This window comes from Urocitellus parryii, chromosome 6, assembly GCF_045843805.1.
Source record: "Urocitellus parryii isolate mUroPar1 chromosome 6, mUroPar1.hap1, whole genome shotgun sequence".
In the NCBI taxonomy this organism is placed as follows: Eukaryota; Metazoa; Chordata; class Mammalia; order Rodentia; family Sciuridae; genus Urocitellus; species Urocitellus parryii.
The window spans coordinates 81126511-81141267 of NC_135536.1; the positions used below are offsets into that span (position 1 = coordinate 81126511).

At 38.6% G+C, this 14757-nt stretch overlaps 1 protein-coding gene across 2 annotated transcripts in view; it reads left to right on the forward strand.

The window, feature by feature from the left end:
• The first annotated feature begins 421 nt into the window (after positions 1–421).
• Positions 422–14757, forward strand: part of Slc12a6 (solute carrier family 12 member 6) — a 93915-nt gene continuing 79579 nt past the window's right edge. The window contains exons 1-3 of one of the 2 annotated variants that reach the window (XM_026392617.2): positions 881–994; positions 1586–1662; positions 1767–2047. In XM_026392617.2, coding sequence (XP_026248402.1) covers positions 1777–2047 — 271 coding nt within the window. In that variant the 5' untranslated portion in view covers positions 881–994; positions 1586–1662; positions 1767–1776. Of the gene's footprint in view, positions 2048–14757 lie in introns of both variants that reach the window. The other variant, XM_026392607.2, reaches the window with a different exon arrangement.

Below are 14757 nucleotides of genomic sequence, written 5' to 3' on the forward strand. Positions count from 1 at the left end.
TACAATGTTTTAGAAAGATCTCTACATACCGAGGCATGAGGTGCACGCCTGTAATCTCAGCGAATTGGTCTCAAGTTAGAGGCCAGCCTGAGATGTAGCTCAGTAATAAGGCACTCCTGGGTTCAATCCCGAGTATAAAAGAAAGAACTCTCCCTAAAACTTACAATGAGGGTCATACCTAAGAATAGGTACAGGGAGGCTTAAGTGTAAGGATTCACAAACGGTTGTCAGAGACGCTCTTAGAAGAGAGAAATAGCTCTAGGACCTGAGTCTGAGGGCCCTCGCCTGCTTCTCTGAGGTCTTGGGAGCGAGTGTGCACCTCAGTGACCCGCAGGGAGGCGTAACTTCCCCCGCACGCCTCCAGGGCGGCGGACTGCAGTTCCCGGCGTGCCCCTCGTCGCTGAGCCCGGGCGGACGCAGGCGCGCTGCGCGCTGTGCTGGCTGAAGATTCTGGGCGGGGCTCCAGGAGCCCGCGGGACGGTGCCGCCCTCCAACTGCTCCCCTGGCTTCTCCGGACGGTTAACCTCGAATGAGGAACGAGCGGGGAGGGAAAAGGAGGGCTGCGGCGGCGCGGGCACAGCCCGCCGGGCCCGGGGCGGGGGGCGGCGAGGTCACGTAACGGCCACGCTGGCGTCTGGACGTGGAGGGGGCGCCCTATCCGCAGCCCGAGCCCTCCTAAGCACCGCGGCTCCGAAACAGTTACCGGCTAGTAAACAACAGCTGCGCGCGCACCCGCATCAGCTGGCGCTGGAGCCCGCACCTGCGACCTCGTCTTGCTCAGCCCTGCCGCCCCTTCCTGCCCAGTCAAGGCCACTTTGCGTGGCCGTCTCGTCGGGGTAGGACCCAAGAAAGACCGGGCTGACCTGCGCTGGGGTGGAGAAAGCGTCTGCGGCCAAGGGGTGGCGCGTCTTGTCATGCAGCAGAGACCCAAGGAGCTGACTGTGGGCTCAGCGGACTAGCAACGATCTGCCACGACCCCGAACTACTGTCCGAGGTGTCTTGATTAGTTTGCCTCCTACAGATCCCAAGGACCTGTCTTCCGAAGAAGAGCGGGCGTGCCACCCCCGCAACCTCTTGGAGGCAGGAATCCGCTCTGCCCTGCATCTTGCTCTCTCACCCTTCTCTTCTCATTCTTCTCCATACACTGTGTGGGTTATTTTCCCCGTTATGCATGCGCACCTCTTCCACCAGACCCAAGTGGATTATCGACTTAAAAAACATCGGGTGGCTCTTCACACACCTCCTCCCAGCCAGACCTGTGGGGTATTCACCTGATACACAACAGGTGGCCGGGTGCACACCTTTTCTCAATCTGATCCACGCTGTATTCTCCTGATTAGGGTGGGCCTGCACGCACTTTGCTCAGCTAGGACTGTGGAACACTCACCAGATAAAAGACTAACTAGCTCTAGAGAAACCCAGGGTTGAGGGGTATAGAAGGCCTCACCTGCAGCTGTGAGACCATGGCACTGAGCCCTCAGCTCTGAACCAGAGGAGATAGGTAGGAAGCTCTTCATTCTGAAGGAGCAAAGTTACACAAGATTGACATTGTTTTTTATGTTTTTGTTTCTCAAAATATTTTCAGCTGTTGGTAGTGCAGTTTCTAAGCTCGAATTCTGCGTGGGATTCTTATTCGGGGCTTTTTGTGGGATGTGAATCAAGGTAATTGTTTTTTTTTTTTTTAAGTTTTCTATTTTTTGCAATCAAAAGTAGCTAGTGTGGGAGGAAGATTTTTGTGAGGTTTTTCCTTATTCTTTGTTAAAAAGGAAAAGAAAAATGCATCCTCCAGAAACCACCACCAAAATGGCTTCAGTTCGGTTCATGGTGACACCAACAAAGATTGATGACATTCCAGGTTTGTCAGATACCAGCCCGGATCTCAGCTCTCGATCTAGTTCTCGAGTAAGATTTAGCTCTCGGGAGAGTGTGCCTGAAACAAGCCGTAGTGAGCCCATGAGTGAGATGTCTGGGGCCACCACTTCACTGGCAACTGTTGCCCTGGATCCTGCCAGTGATCGGACTTCTAACCCCCAGGATGTTTCGGAGGGTAAGTAGAAACTCAAGAGAATAGGATACTTTTATTATGGGGTTATTTATGCAGGGTGACCATCTACTGGGAGGGCATTTTCCCATTTTACTGTAATCATTAGGAACCAATGATGGCTCCTCTTTTTGTGATGCTTATGGCCCTTTGGAATAATGGTTACCATAATGGGTCAATGCGGTAGTAGTTTATTATGTGGGAAGGTGTGTAGCAAGAAAGAAAGTAAATGCATATTTTGACTTCCTCATTTTCGCCTCCTTAGAATTGAAATGGTTATTTTGGTGAAAACGAATTGTTTTTTACAAGAAAATCCTAAAGGGTAAAATTTAGTGATTTGGAGATGTGCTTTCTTGCCAGCTTTGAGGCTTTAACTCTTATAGTCTGCTTTTAAGGTCAATTACAAGGAGAAATTATTGATCATATCTTAGTGGCTTTCTTTCAAAAATTTAATATGGGCATCACAAAATTCCTTTTTTCAAACTTATATTTTTATACAGACAGTGGTTCAAGTAGCTAAGGTCACTCAGGGCAGTAGTGAAAATATCTGATGTCCTGTCACTGCCAAATGAAGAAGTTCTAAGGAGGCTTTTAGATTCCCACTTGATTTTTGTCACTTTGAGCTTGAGGTGAAATGACCTGAGTACTGTATTGAGTCTTTGTAGTCAGAAAGTAGCACACAATCTACCTCTGGGTCATGTTGACCATTGCAGAATTTTAGCTTCTTAAACCAGCCTGTCAGCTAACTTAGAAATTTTCATTTGATTTAATGGGAATGGAGTGATCATAACATTTTTCAGACTCCAAAGTAAATAAGTTGAAACTGCTACACTGCTATTATACTCAGTTTTATATTGTATTCTAACATAATCTTTCTAGTAATAAATTTTTCCCTTAGGAATTGAAGACTGGACAAGCAAGGTAGCATATGCCTATAATCCAGCAATTCTGGAGGCAGAGGCAGGAGGATTGCGAGTTCAAAGCCAGCCTCAGCAGTTTCTCAAGGCCCTAAGAAATTTAGGGAGACCCTGTCGCAAAATGAAAAACAAAAAGGCTGGGGATGTGGCTCAGTGGTTAAGTGCCCCCGAGTTCAATCCCTGGTACCCAAAAGTAAACAAACAAACAAACAAAAGGATATTCTACTCAAATTTGAAAACCATACCTTCAGCCACTGACTTATGAAAGTAAGGGTGACATAACATTTTCTGGTGTCAGAAAATATTATTCCTCTTAACCTAAAGAGTTCAGGAAACCAGAATGAGTTTAGTTCCTTAATTCTGTATGTGTGTCTAATTTCTAAAAATAAGGTAGATTTGGTAAAGCTTGTAGTTCTAGAATTCACTCATTTCTTCTTTTTTTTTTTTTTTTAGATTTTGATAGACCTTTATTTTATTCATTTACTTATATGCTGTGCCTGAGAATCAAACCCAGTGCCTCACACATGGTAGGCAAGCGCTCTACCACTGAGCCACAACCCCAGCCCACTCATTTCTTCTTTTATGAAAATACTACAGGTTGATTCTTGGACTTAACTCTCTTCAACTTCTTGACAAACCTTACCCAATTATATGTACACTGTGTTAAAATTATATTATGGAATAAAAAATAATTTGTCATTTCCTCTGTCTCTCCAAATAATTCTAAATTGTACTTTTAGTTTTTATTCATCATATCAGGATAAAAAGACCAGGTAAAGACCAAGTAGAGACTATAACAGTGTTAATTGTTTATATCATAATTATCATTAGGTAATTTATGGTTGAATGTTGTTAGACTTGTAATTTACATGTTATAGAATTGTATTTTTACTCTCTTTTTAAAAAGTGGACTCTCTGAATAATGTGTTAGACATACAGAAGAGGATCCTTCTCCAGGCTCCTGTTATCTTTAAGCATTCCTTGCAGTCTAGAGCAGTTTAGTCTTACACTCTTCAGGTAAAACTGGGGACCTGTCTAGGTGAAATCTATGTTGTTTATGTGGGTTCAGAAATTAAAGCTTAGCTCTTTATGTAACACATTCCTTACTTAAATTTCCCTACTCTTTGGTATCCAGATGAAAGGGAAATTAGCAGTTCTGCTATTAGATAGCATTTTTTCCTATTTTTGGGAATCTAGCTTCCTAGTTCCTCAGTAACCTGCTTTTTCTCATTCATTCTATACTTTAAAAAATTATCAGGATAACTATCATCTTGTGATATATTTTCACCACTATTACAGGCAGCTGGTTGGAAATATAATTATTTCACTAATCTGGTTAGATTTAGATGTAGATCTTCAGAGGATGCTGTTATCAAGAGACTTGAGGACCTAATGTTAGTCCATATTTGTCTCTGGACTGAATTTAGTATAGGAAAACAGCTACCTCCTTTTGTACAATTGGTTCTAACCTTAAGCTCTGTGTTTTTAAAAGATGTGTTTGCTATTTTATTTATAATTTGTGAATTTTATGGCTCTTTTTGTATTATCTGGTGGTTGTAACATCGATATGATTCTCCTTTACCCACCGTTCCCATGCCTTCTACATTTCTTTCTGTAAAGGAACTTTACATCTGGAATCTTTTTCTTGTCTTCTCCTTTGTTTTTCTTTCATCTTTTTTTTTCTTTCTTTCTTTTGGTGGTGCTCAAGGGCCTTGAGCATTCTAAGCAAGTGCTCTACCACTGGATCAAACATCCTTTAGTTTGTTTTCTCATTATGCCTTTTACTTACATATTACATAAATACAGTGTGACACATAAAATTTTAAATACTTTGTTTTAATTTTTCTACTCTTGTCCTTCTGAATAGATAATCAAAGAATTTATAGTTTTTCTTTCATTTTTGGCAAGTTTCTATGAGAGTTTATAGACCTGTCCACTTGGTATAATCAAGAATCTTGATGCAGTACTGCATTAGCTTATGCATAAAGAATGCCTTAGAGATACACTTGAGAGTGGATTCTCTGGGAAATGAGTTATGAAAACAGAGTTGAAAGTGGAATTTTTTTTTTACCTAAACAATTCACAAAGGCATGTACAATTTTTATATGTGCCTGTGTGTGTACACACCAGGAATTAAACCCTGGTGCACTTAACCACTGAGCCACCAGCCCTTTTTTATTTATTATCTTTATTTTGAGACAGAGTCTCACTACATTACTTAGGGTCTCGCTAAGTTGCTGAGGCTGGCTTTGAACTTATCCTCCTGCCACTGCCTCCCAAATTGCTGGGATTATAGGTCTGTGTCACCACACCCAGCTCAATTTTTTTTTGTACCAGAGATTGAACCCACAGGCACTTAACAACTGAATCACATCCCCAGCCCTTTTTATTTTTTGTTTTTGAGACGGGGTTTCACAAAGTTGCTTAGGGTCTCACTAAGTTACTGAGCTGGTTTTAAATTTGTGATCCTCCTGCCTCAGCCTCCTGAGTCTTAGGAATTACAGGTGTGTACCACTGTGCCTAGCCTGGTTCAATTTTTATATTGTATATTTTACTTGTATACAGGTTTTTTAGCAAGTTGGAGATGATAATCTAGACTCTTAATTCTGATCAACCCTTTTTTTAATATAGAAGAAAATTAAGACTTTCAGAGATGGTTATTTGAAGATCACATGGTTAGTAGCAAAGTTAAAGTTGAAGTACAGGCCTCCCGACTGCATGTGTGTTTTACTGGGAATGGAACCCAGCACCTACCTCATTCATGGATGCTAAGCAAGCACTCTACCACTAAGCTACACCTTCAGCCCCCAGACCTCCTGACTTTACATAGTGCTCTTTCATAAATTATTTTGCCTTTCTATCTCTTGTGATAAACTTTTTACATTTGCTTAATAACTATGTGGTTAACTTAAATTATTGTTAAAGTAATAATACTGAAAATCAGGGAACATTTAAAACCTTATAAAGGCCCTAATTCAATAAATACTACCTGAGCTTTTGATATGTGTGAGGCACTCTGGTGTGAATTATAGGTAGTTGCAGGTAATACAGTTTCTGTCTTGGGGAGCTCATAATGTAGTGGCAAAAATGGCCAGAACACTCTATTCCTTCACTAAACATTTATTGAGTATTTCTGGGTCAGGCACTGTGCTGGATGTTAAGGATGCAGGACTGAGAAAGAAAATCTATTATCTGTTCTAAAGAAAGTTATATCTAATAGAAAAAGCAGACACATTTTTATATAATAATGAATGCTGGATAATTACAACAATAGAAATATGCAAAAATACAATAAATGAAAATGAACTGAGATAAAGTGGAGGATTTGATGAGGTAAAATTATGGTGAAAAATGTAAAAAGATTAAATATTGTGGTCATGGGTTGAATATTAGAGTGAACAGTTTGAGGTAGAGCATATCTATGTTAACATGATCTAGTAAGCAGACTTGGGAGTAGAGTCTTGAAATGGATAGAAATAAAAGCCAGGTGAGTCAAGGAGATCTAAATATGCCACCTTTGCAGATGGTCCTTACCAAGTATTTTTGAGGGATTTTAGAGATGCAAAAATATTTCTGTAAGTCCCTTCTATAAGTTCTGATTCAATACCATACCCAGAAAGAATAAATTGAGTCTTAGTGTTCCTGAGACACTATAGTACCTATATCACTTCACTTTGTTGTTATTATTTTCAGATTATCTTTCTCAACCAAACTGTAAGGTTTTAAGGACAGGGACACAGAGTTATTTATTTGCACCTAGTATAATGTGTGGTGCCCCGCATAATTTATATTCAGTAAATGTTGAGTTGAGGAGCTTCCAAACAAAAAAGAGACAAAAATACACTGTATTAAAGGCAAATTAAAGGTGTGTATGACAGCAGAGTAGATGTTTCATCAGGCTGTATATAGAAATAATGTAGAGAGCTTTTTATTGGAATAATCTTTTTGGGGGGCAGTGCCAGGCATTGAACTCAGGGGCACTCAACCACTGAGTCACATCCCCAGCCCTTTTTGTATTCAACTCACTGAGTCTCACTGAATTGCTTAGGGCCTCGATAAGTTGCCGAGGCTGACTTTGAACTTGTGATCTTCCTGCCTCAGCCTCCTAAAATGCTGGGATTACAGGCATGTGCCACCAGATCCAGGTGGAATAATCTGTTTCTTTTATTTTTTATTTTTTAAATATTTATTTTTCCTTAGTTTTAGGTGGATACATTAGTTTGTTTTTATGTGGCACCAAGGATTGAACCCAGTGCCTCATTGCATGCTAGGCCAGCACTCTACCGCTGAGCCACCACCCCAACCCCTCTTTTATTTTTTGATCCAGGGTCTCACTAAGTTGCTGAGGCTGGCCTCAAATTCGTGATCTTACTGCCTCAGCCTCTTGAGTAGCTGTGGTTACAGAAGTATACCCATACTACACCTGGCTTCTAGAGAGCTTTTTAAAAAATACCCTCTAGGGCTGGGGATGTGGCTCAATCGGTAGCGTGCTCACCTGGCATGCGTGCGGCCCGGTTCGATCCTCAGCATCACATACAAACAAAGATGTTGTGTCCGCCGAAAACTAAAAAATAAAAATATTAAAATTAAAAAAAATACCCTCTATTCTGGTGCCATCCTCATAGATTCTGATTGACTTTCATCAGCTTTTTAAAATATTTTTTTAGTTGTAGGTGGACACAATACCTTTATTTTATTTATTTATTCTTTATGTGGTGCTGAGGATCAAACCCAGTGCCTCATACTTATGAGGCAAGCACTGTGCCATTGAGCCACAACTCCAGCCCTCATCAGTTTTTTTTTTAATCTCTTCAAATGAATTGAATGAAGTCAGTGTTGTCCACAGCTTAAAATGGAAGAGTGATTAATGCTACATGCATAGGAAAAACTTTTCCAGCTGAGTTGAGCTTTGAAGGATGAGCAGAAATTCCCCCATTGGTTAGTTTACAGCAGGCTTTTTTCTTTAAATGTAGGTAGGTCTTAACAGAATATCTGCCCTCATAGCCATGACGTTACACTTGAAAGTTTAGCCTGTTCTGTTGATCTACCTATTCTATAATGTTATCAGTAAGTCTTACCCTCTCATGCTAGAGTTAAAGCAGATTGTTTGACTAAGAAACTTGGAAAGCTATGTATTTTGCTTTTCATAAGAACATGATCTCAAAATACCAAGCACTTTTATAAAATATACTTTTCAAATGAACTTCTAAGTTTTTAGTATTTTTTTTGTCCCAAACCAAAATAAGTGAATATTTTATATTGCCAATCACCGGTGACCACTAAAGCATAGTGGTATAAAGTATAAAGCATATACTTTTTATATTGTATTTTTAATGCTATTTATGTTTTGGCTCTCTAATATTGAACTGTTACATTGTGTAAGATATATAGCTTTATAAAAACACATTTATTTGGTACCTTAGCTTAACTGATAGCATCTTCTGATTTAAAAATAAGGGTAGGGGGAGTTTTTCAGTAACATTTATCCAAAACATTTTAGTTATATTCCACAAATTTTTTCTTACTCTTCTCTATACTTGATAGCCAGTGATTATACTTTTTTATTTTTACAAAGATTTTGCAATTGTAATTATTGGCACAAATTAATTGTACAAATCAAGAGGTTTCATTGTGACATATCCATATGGCATATAACATGCATAGTGCCTCTTTTTGCTTAAAGAATGTCTGTCTTTGCTGGGCACAGTGATGCATGACTGTAATCCCAAGGGTTTGTAAGGCTGAGAGGCAGGAGGATCAAAAGTTTGAGGCCAATCTCAACAGATTGGGGGGGCCATAAATAAGAAGGGCTAGGGATGTAGCTCTGTGATAAAAGCACCCAAGTTCAATCTCCAGTACTGCAAAAAATGAAAACAAAAAATGTCTTCTTTGGGTTTGTGGGGGCTTTTTTTGTTTTTGTTTTTGGTTTTTTTTTTTTTTTTTTGGTACCAGGGATTGAACCCAAGGGTGCTTAACCACTGAACCACATCCCCAGCTCTTTTTATTTTTGAGACAGGGTTTCACAAAGATGCTTAGAGCCTCACTAAATTGCTGAGGCTGGCTTCAAATTTGTGAACTCTTGCCTCAGGCCCCTGAGCCTCTGGGATTACAGGAATGTGTCACCAGGCAAGAATGTCCTTGTTAATACATTGATCCCATACCAGGAAGTCAACAGAGTTCTCAAGACAGCCCACAGGGAGGGGATGGACGGACTATAATTGATGAATTGACTGATTGTAAAGTTAAATTGGGTATAGATTACTCCCAAAAGAAATTTATAATATACTAATACTACTTTACACCTCAGGAATCAATCAACCAAATGCGAAATTGGGAGATTTTATTAAATAACTAGATTTTTCAACAAGTAAGTGGCATGGGGTGGAAGATGTGATGAGAAGGGAGAGAATACTATTACAGATAAAAAGAGGCCATCAACCAAATGCAGTGTGTGGATTTATTTTGGATCCTTGTGTGAATGGACAACAACTTTAAAAAGACATTTTTGGAGCCAGGCACAGTAGTGCATGCCTATGATCCCAGTAGCTCAGGAGGCTGAGGCAGGAGGATCGTGAGAAGCAAGGCGCCAAGCAACTCAGTAAAATCCTACCTCCAAATAAAATACAGAATAGGGCTAGAGATGTGGCTCAGTGGTTGAGTGCCCCTGAGTTCAATACCTGATACTCAAAAAAAATAAAGACATTTGAGTTTAAGAAGTGTAAATATATACATGGTATTAAATAATATTAAGGAATTATTGTTCATTGTCTTAGGTTTATGACATTGTGGTGATGTAAAGCCCTCACCTGTACAGATACATATTAAGTCTTTACATGTGAAATAAAATATACTCCAGCTGCCTTTCCTCTGGCTCCCTTACTTCCCATCCCCTCAAAAATGTTGGGGATAGACAAAATAAGATGAGCGAATGTTTATAATTTGTTGAAATGGAGTAAAAGCTTTTACTATTTTCTCAATTTTTATTTTGTTTGAAAATGTCTATAATAAAAACTTTAAGGCCAGGCATCATGTACATACCTGTAATCCCAGCCACTCCAAAGGCTGCGGCTTGCAATTGCTAAATTGCTGAGACTGGCTTTGAATTTACCATCCTCCTGCCTCGGTTTCTCAAGTTGCTGGAATTTCAGGCAGGTGCCACCATGCCTGACTCCAAGGGGAATGCTTCTAATGCTGAAGTTTAAGGCAACTTGTCATGATCTATGAAGACATTATTATTTTTTTGTGTGTGGTACTAGGGATTGAACCCAGGGCCTTGCACATGAAAGGCAAGCAGTCTTCCAACTGAGCTATATCCCCAACTCTATGAGGAGAATATTTTGCTCTAAACTTTTGCATCCTGTCTGTTTCTCCTTTTGCCCTTTGGGCCTAATAAAATACCTCTGGATTGCCAAGAACTTTAAGCTCATTGCTTCACTGGAAAAGGGCAAGCTGAATTTCAGTCTTCCTGCCTTTTGGCCACTGGCTTTGTGCACAGCTGTATCTGGTGGGCTTATTGTTTAAGAATAATGCAAATTATATGTGTTTAAGTCTTTGGTAATTTGTGTTTCTTACAGTAGGTTTGAAAGTTTGGAGAACTATATTGTAGGAATTATGAAAACATTTTGTTTTGTGAATGTTAAAAATATCATTTTAATTACATTTTATAAATTACATATAAATGGAAAAAGAAAAACATAATCTCTATTAAAATTTTATTAAGGCAGGTACGATGCTGCACACCTGTGATCCCAGTGGATCAGGAGGCTGAGGCAGGAGAATCCCAAGTTCAAAGCTACCCTAAGCAACACATTGAAACACTTTCTCTAAATAAAATACATAAAAAACAGGCTGGGGATGTAGCTCAGTGGTTAAGTACCCCTGGGTTCAATCTCTGGTACCAAAAAGACAAAACAAAAACTTTGATTAGTACTTAGGTGTGTTTTGTAGAATCTCAGCAATTACATTTGAAGGTATGAACACAAAATTGTAAAATGTACAGCACATACAGATATATAAACACAGCACTTTGGCTAACTGCAGAAGTTCAATGGTTGATTAAAAGAAAATATTTTAATATTTGCTCAGCTCTAAGGTGTACATACTCAGGCACATTTTACTATTTTTTAATTTATTTTTATTTATTTATTTTGACAGAGCTAGAGAGCTGGGGATAAAATCTATTGTCTCAGGCATGCTAGAGAAGCAGTACTACCACTGAGACATCCCCAAACCCACAAACCCACATTTTACTTTTGAAGAATTTCTTTCTTTCTTTCTTTTTTTAAAAGAGAGAAGTTTTTAACATTTATTTTTCAGTTTTCGGCAGACACAACATCTTCATTTTATTTGTATGTGGTACTGAGAATCCAACCCAGCGCCTCAGGCATGCCAGGCGAGCGCGCTACTGCTTGAGCCACATCCCCAGCCCAAGAATTTATTTCTTATTTATTTATGGGGGCAAGGCGGCATTGGGTTGAACTGCCAAGCTTTTTTGAGACAGTATCTTGCTAAATCGCCCATGCTGGCCTGAAATTTGTGATCCTCTTGCTTCAGCCTCCTAAGTTGCTGGGTTTAAAGGAATGTGCTGTCACACTCAGCTGAAGAATTTTTTTTTAATTACTCAAATTAGTGGAAAAACCTACAGTTAACAGGATTTCAGAAGCGAGTCAATAATCTAAATAAGTTAGTCTGAGAAGCTATGTAAAACCCGAAGTTTTGTTACCATAGACATCTTAACTAAAGATGGAAGCTTTTGTAGTTGAAAAGCATAGAAACAAAGCAAAAAATGTATTAATATATGGTAGGTATATTTAGGTTTCAGTCCTAATTTAGCCCCCCTCCCTTATTTAAATATTCCTGTCATTTTAGCCCAGAGCTAGCTGGTTTCAGACTTCAGTTTCCTTGTTAATCAGTGGCAGCTTTTGGTTTGCATTTTTATTACTGCATTGCTAATCCTGGTTACTGTTTTTTTGTCATTGTTGTTAGGTTTTTATTTGGTTTGGTTTGATTTTGGTACAGGAGATTGAACCAAAAGCACTCTACCACTGAGCTAAGTCCCCAGCCCTTTTTACTTTTTATTTTGAGACAGGGTCTCACTGAGTTATCTAGGTCCTTGCTAAATTGCTGAGGCTGGCCTCAAATTTATAATCCTCCTGCCTCACAACCTCCAGAGTCCCTGGGATTACCTGTGTGCATCACTGCCTTTAGTTCCTTGTTGTTTCTACTGGCCTTGAGAAATTCAGCTGATAGCATTCATACTCACTTGGCAGTTTTTGTTAAGTTTTGCAGTGGCAGTTTTTCTTAAGTTTTGGTATGTACCTTTAGTTTTTGGCTAAATGGTACTTGAGTGTCTCCCATTTTGACAGGTCTATTTTCACTCTGAGGTAAGACTACTCATTATTCATATTACTAGTTTATGAAAAAGAGAAAAAAACACTAATAAGTAAAACCTCTCTCTCTCCCCCTCTCTTTCTCTCTCTCTGTTTTTTTTTTTTTTTTTTTTTTTTTGGTACTGGGTGTTGAACCCAGGGGCAATTAACCACTGAGCTACATCCCTATATCAACATTTAAGTGTTAAGATAGAGTCTCACTAAGTTGTTGAAGTTGACATTGAACTTGATCCTTCTGCATCCACTGGACTCACTGGGATTACAGGTGCACATGCCCATATAATAAGTAAAAACTCTTGAATACGTTTGTACATTTTCACTTTGAGGAGCTATGAGAAATTGAATCCAATTTAAAATTTCCCTTTATTTTATTTTGAGCTCATTTGCATTAGCCATATTTAGACTTTTTTTCTTTTTTCTTTTTTTTTTTTTTTTTCCGGTACTGGGCATTGATCCTAAGGCTTCACACATATTATTAGGCAAGTGCTACACCTCTGTGCTACACTCTTTTGAGTTCCTTTTTTTTTTCCAGACAAAAATAATACTTATTTTCACGATTTAGCTAATTATACCAGGAAACATTCAAAAGATTACGCTGGGTTGGTAAATTTTTTCCTAGTTTAGCAGTGTGCTACATTCCAAATAAAAATTTTAAGAATCAGTAGGAAATTTAAAAAAAATAATTCCTCCCTAGTAGAGGAAGTTAATTTTTTCCCCCATCTTGAAAAATCATCAATTTTGATACTTGTCCACTTGAATGCAAGTCAGTATCTTATTTTGTTTGTTTTTGCACTGCTGGTTTACACCTGGGACCTCACACATACTGGGCAAGTGCTTTGCCACCAAGCTATGCCCCCAGCCCTACAAGTCATTATTTTCTATACTAAGTTGAAATTTTTCTATCCAGGAGAAAACAGTCAACAGTTAAGTAACCTGCCCAAGGTTGTACAAGTAATATATCAAAGAGTAATGATTTGAGACTGGGCAAGTGTGATTCTAATAGTATGTTTTTTCTTAGTGGTTAATCTTATTGAACTCAGTTATTCAACTACAGTTGTATAGCAGAGAAGCAGCATTAAAACAAATACAATTTTTATATACAACCAGAGATATGAAAAATTGTGCTTTATATGTGTAATATGAATTGTAACGCATTCCACTGTCATTTATTTTTTTAAAAAATGAATTAAAAAATAAAAAGCCATTCTAAGAAAAAAATATAATTTTTATACTCTGAGGATATGTTTGCTGTTATTTTGCGTGGCATTTGAAGCATTAGAGGAAAAATTTAAAGGAAAAGATGGTGACATGTTCCCTGGTAAACTCTGGTTCTTTGTTTCTCAAAAGAAATCTGGCTAAAGATGTATATTTCGTTGTCATTTATACAAATCATATGCAAATGCCTAGGGCAGAGTATTAGTACTGAGTTACAAGGACAACTAGTGATTTAGTTATGTTGTTTCTGTCCTAAAGTTAATGAAGAGTTATGTTTTGACCCAAATATCTGTAAATCTTTTTTTTTCCTTATTTTTCTTTCTTTGCTTATAGTGTATTGTACTTATAGTCCTGGTTTTATATACTTGTTCATTTTTAAAATAATATCCTGGTACCTTTGGTAAAATTTAATTCCATGTTTATTTTTATAATGAATGCTATTACATATTAACAAAATTTTTAACATTAGACCCCCCCCCTTTTTGTTTTGTTTGTTTGTTTTGGTACCAGGGATTGAAAACCCAGAGGCGCTTAACCACTAAGCTACATTCCCAGCACTTTTTATTTTTCCTTTTGAGACAGAGTCTTGCTAAGTTGCTGAGGCTGGCCTCAAATTTGCCATGCTCCTGCTTTAGCCTCCCAAGACACTGAGATGGAAGTCTTGTGCCACTGTGCCCAACTTCAACATCATATAGGATATTCTCAAGAATGAACAGAACAATGTCTGTCACAACTCATATTTTCTAAATACATGTAGCTTTTATTTCCAGGTATTTTGCTTAGTACTCACTTATTAAAGAAGTTTTCTTGTATCAGGGATTCATTGTGAATAGTTACTGGATAATTTTTAAAAATTTTGTTGTTGTAGATGGACTCAATACCTTTATTTGTTTTTATTTGGTACTGAGGATCAAACCCAGTGCCTCACATGTGCTAGGCAAGTGCTCTACCACTTTGCTACATCAGCAGCCCAGTTACTGGGTAATTTTTAAGAACCATTTCAGCAATAAGATTATATGGTTCTAGCCAGATGCAGTGGTGCATGCCTATAATCCTAGCAAGTCGAAAGCCTAAAGCAAGAGGATTGCAAGTTTGAGGCCAGGCCTGAGGTCCTAAGCAATTTAGTGAGACCCTGTGTCAAAAAATAAAGAGGGCTGGGGATGTAGCTCAGTGGTAAAGTGTCCCTGGGTTTAAG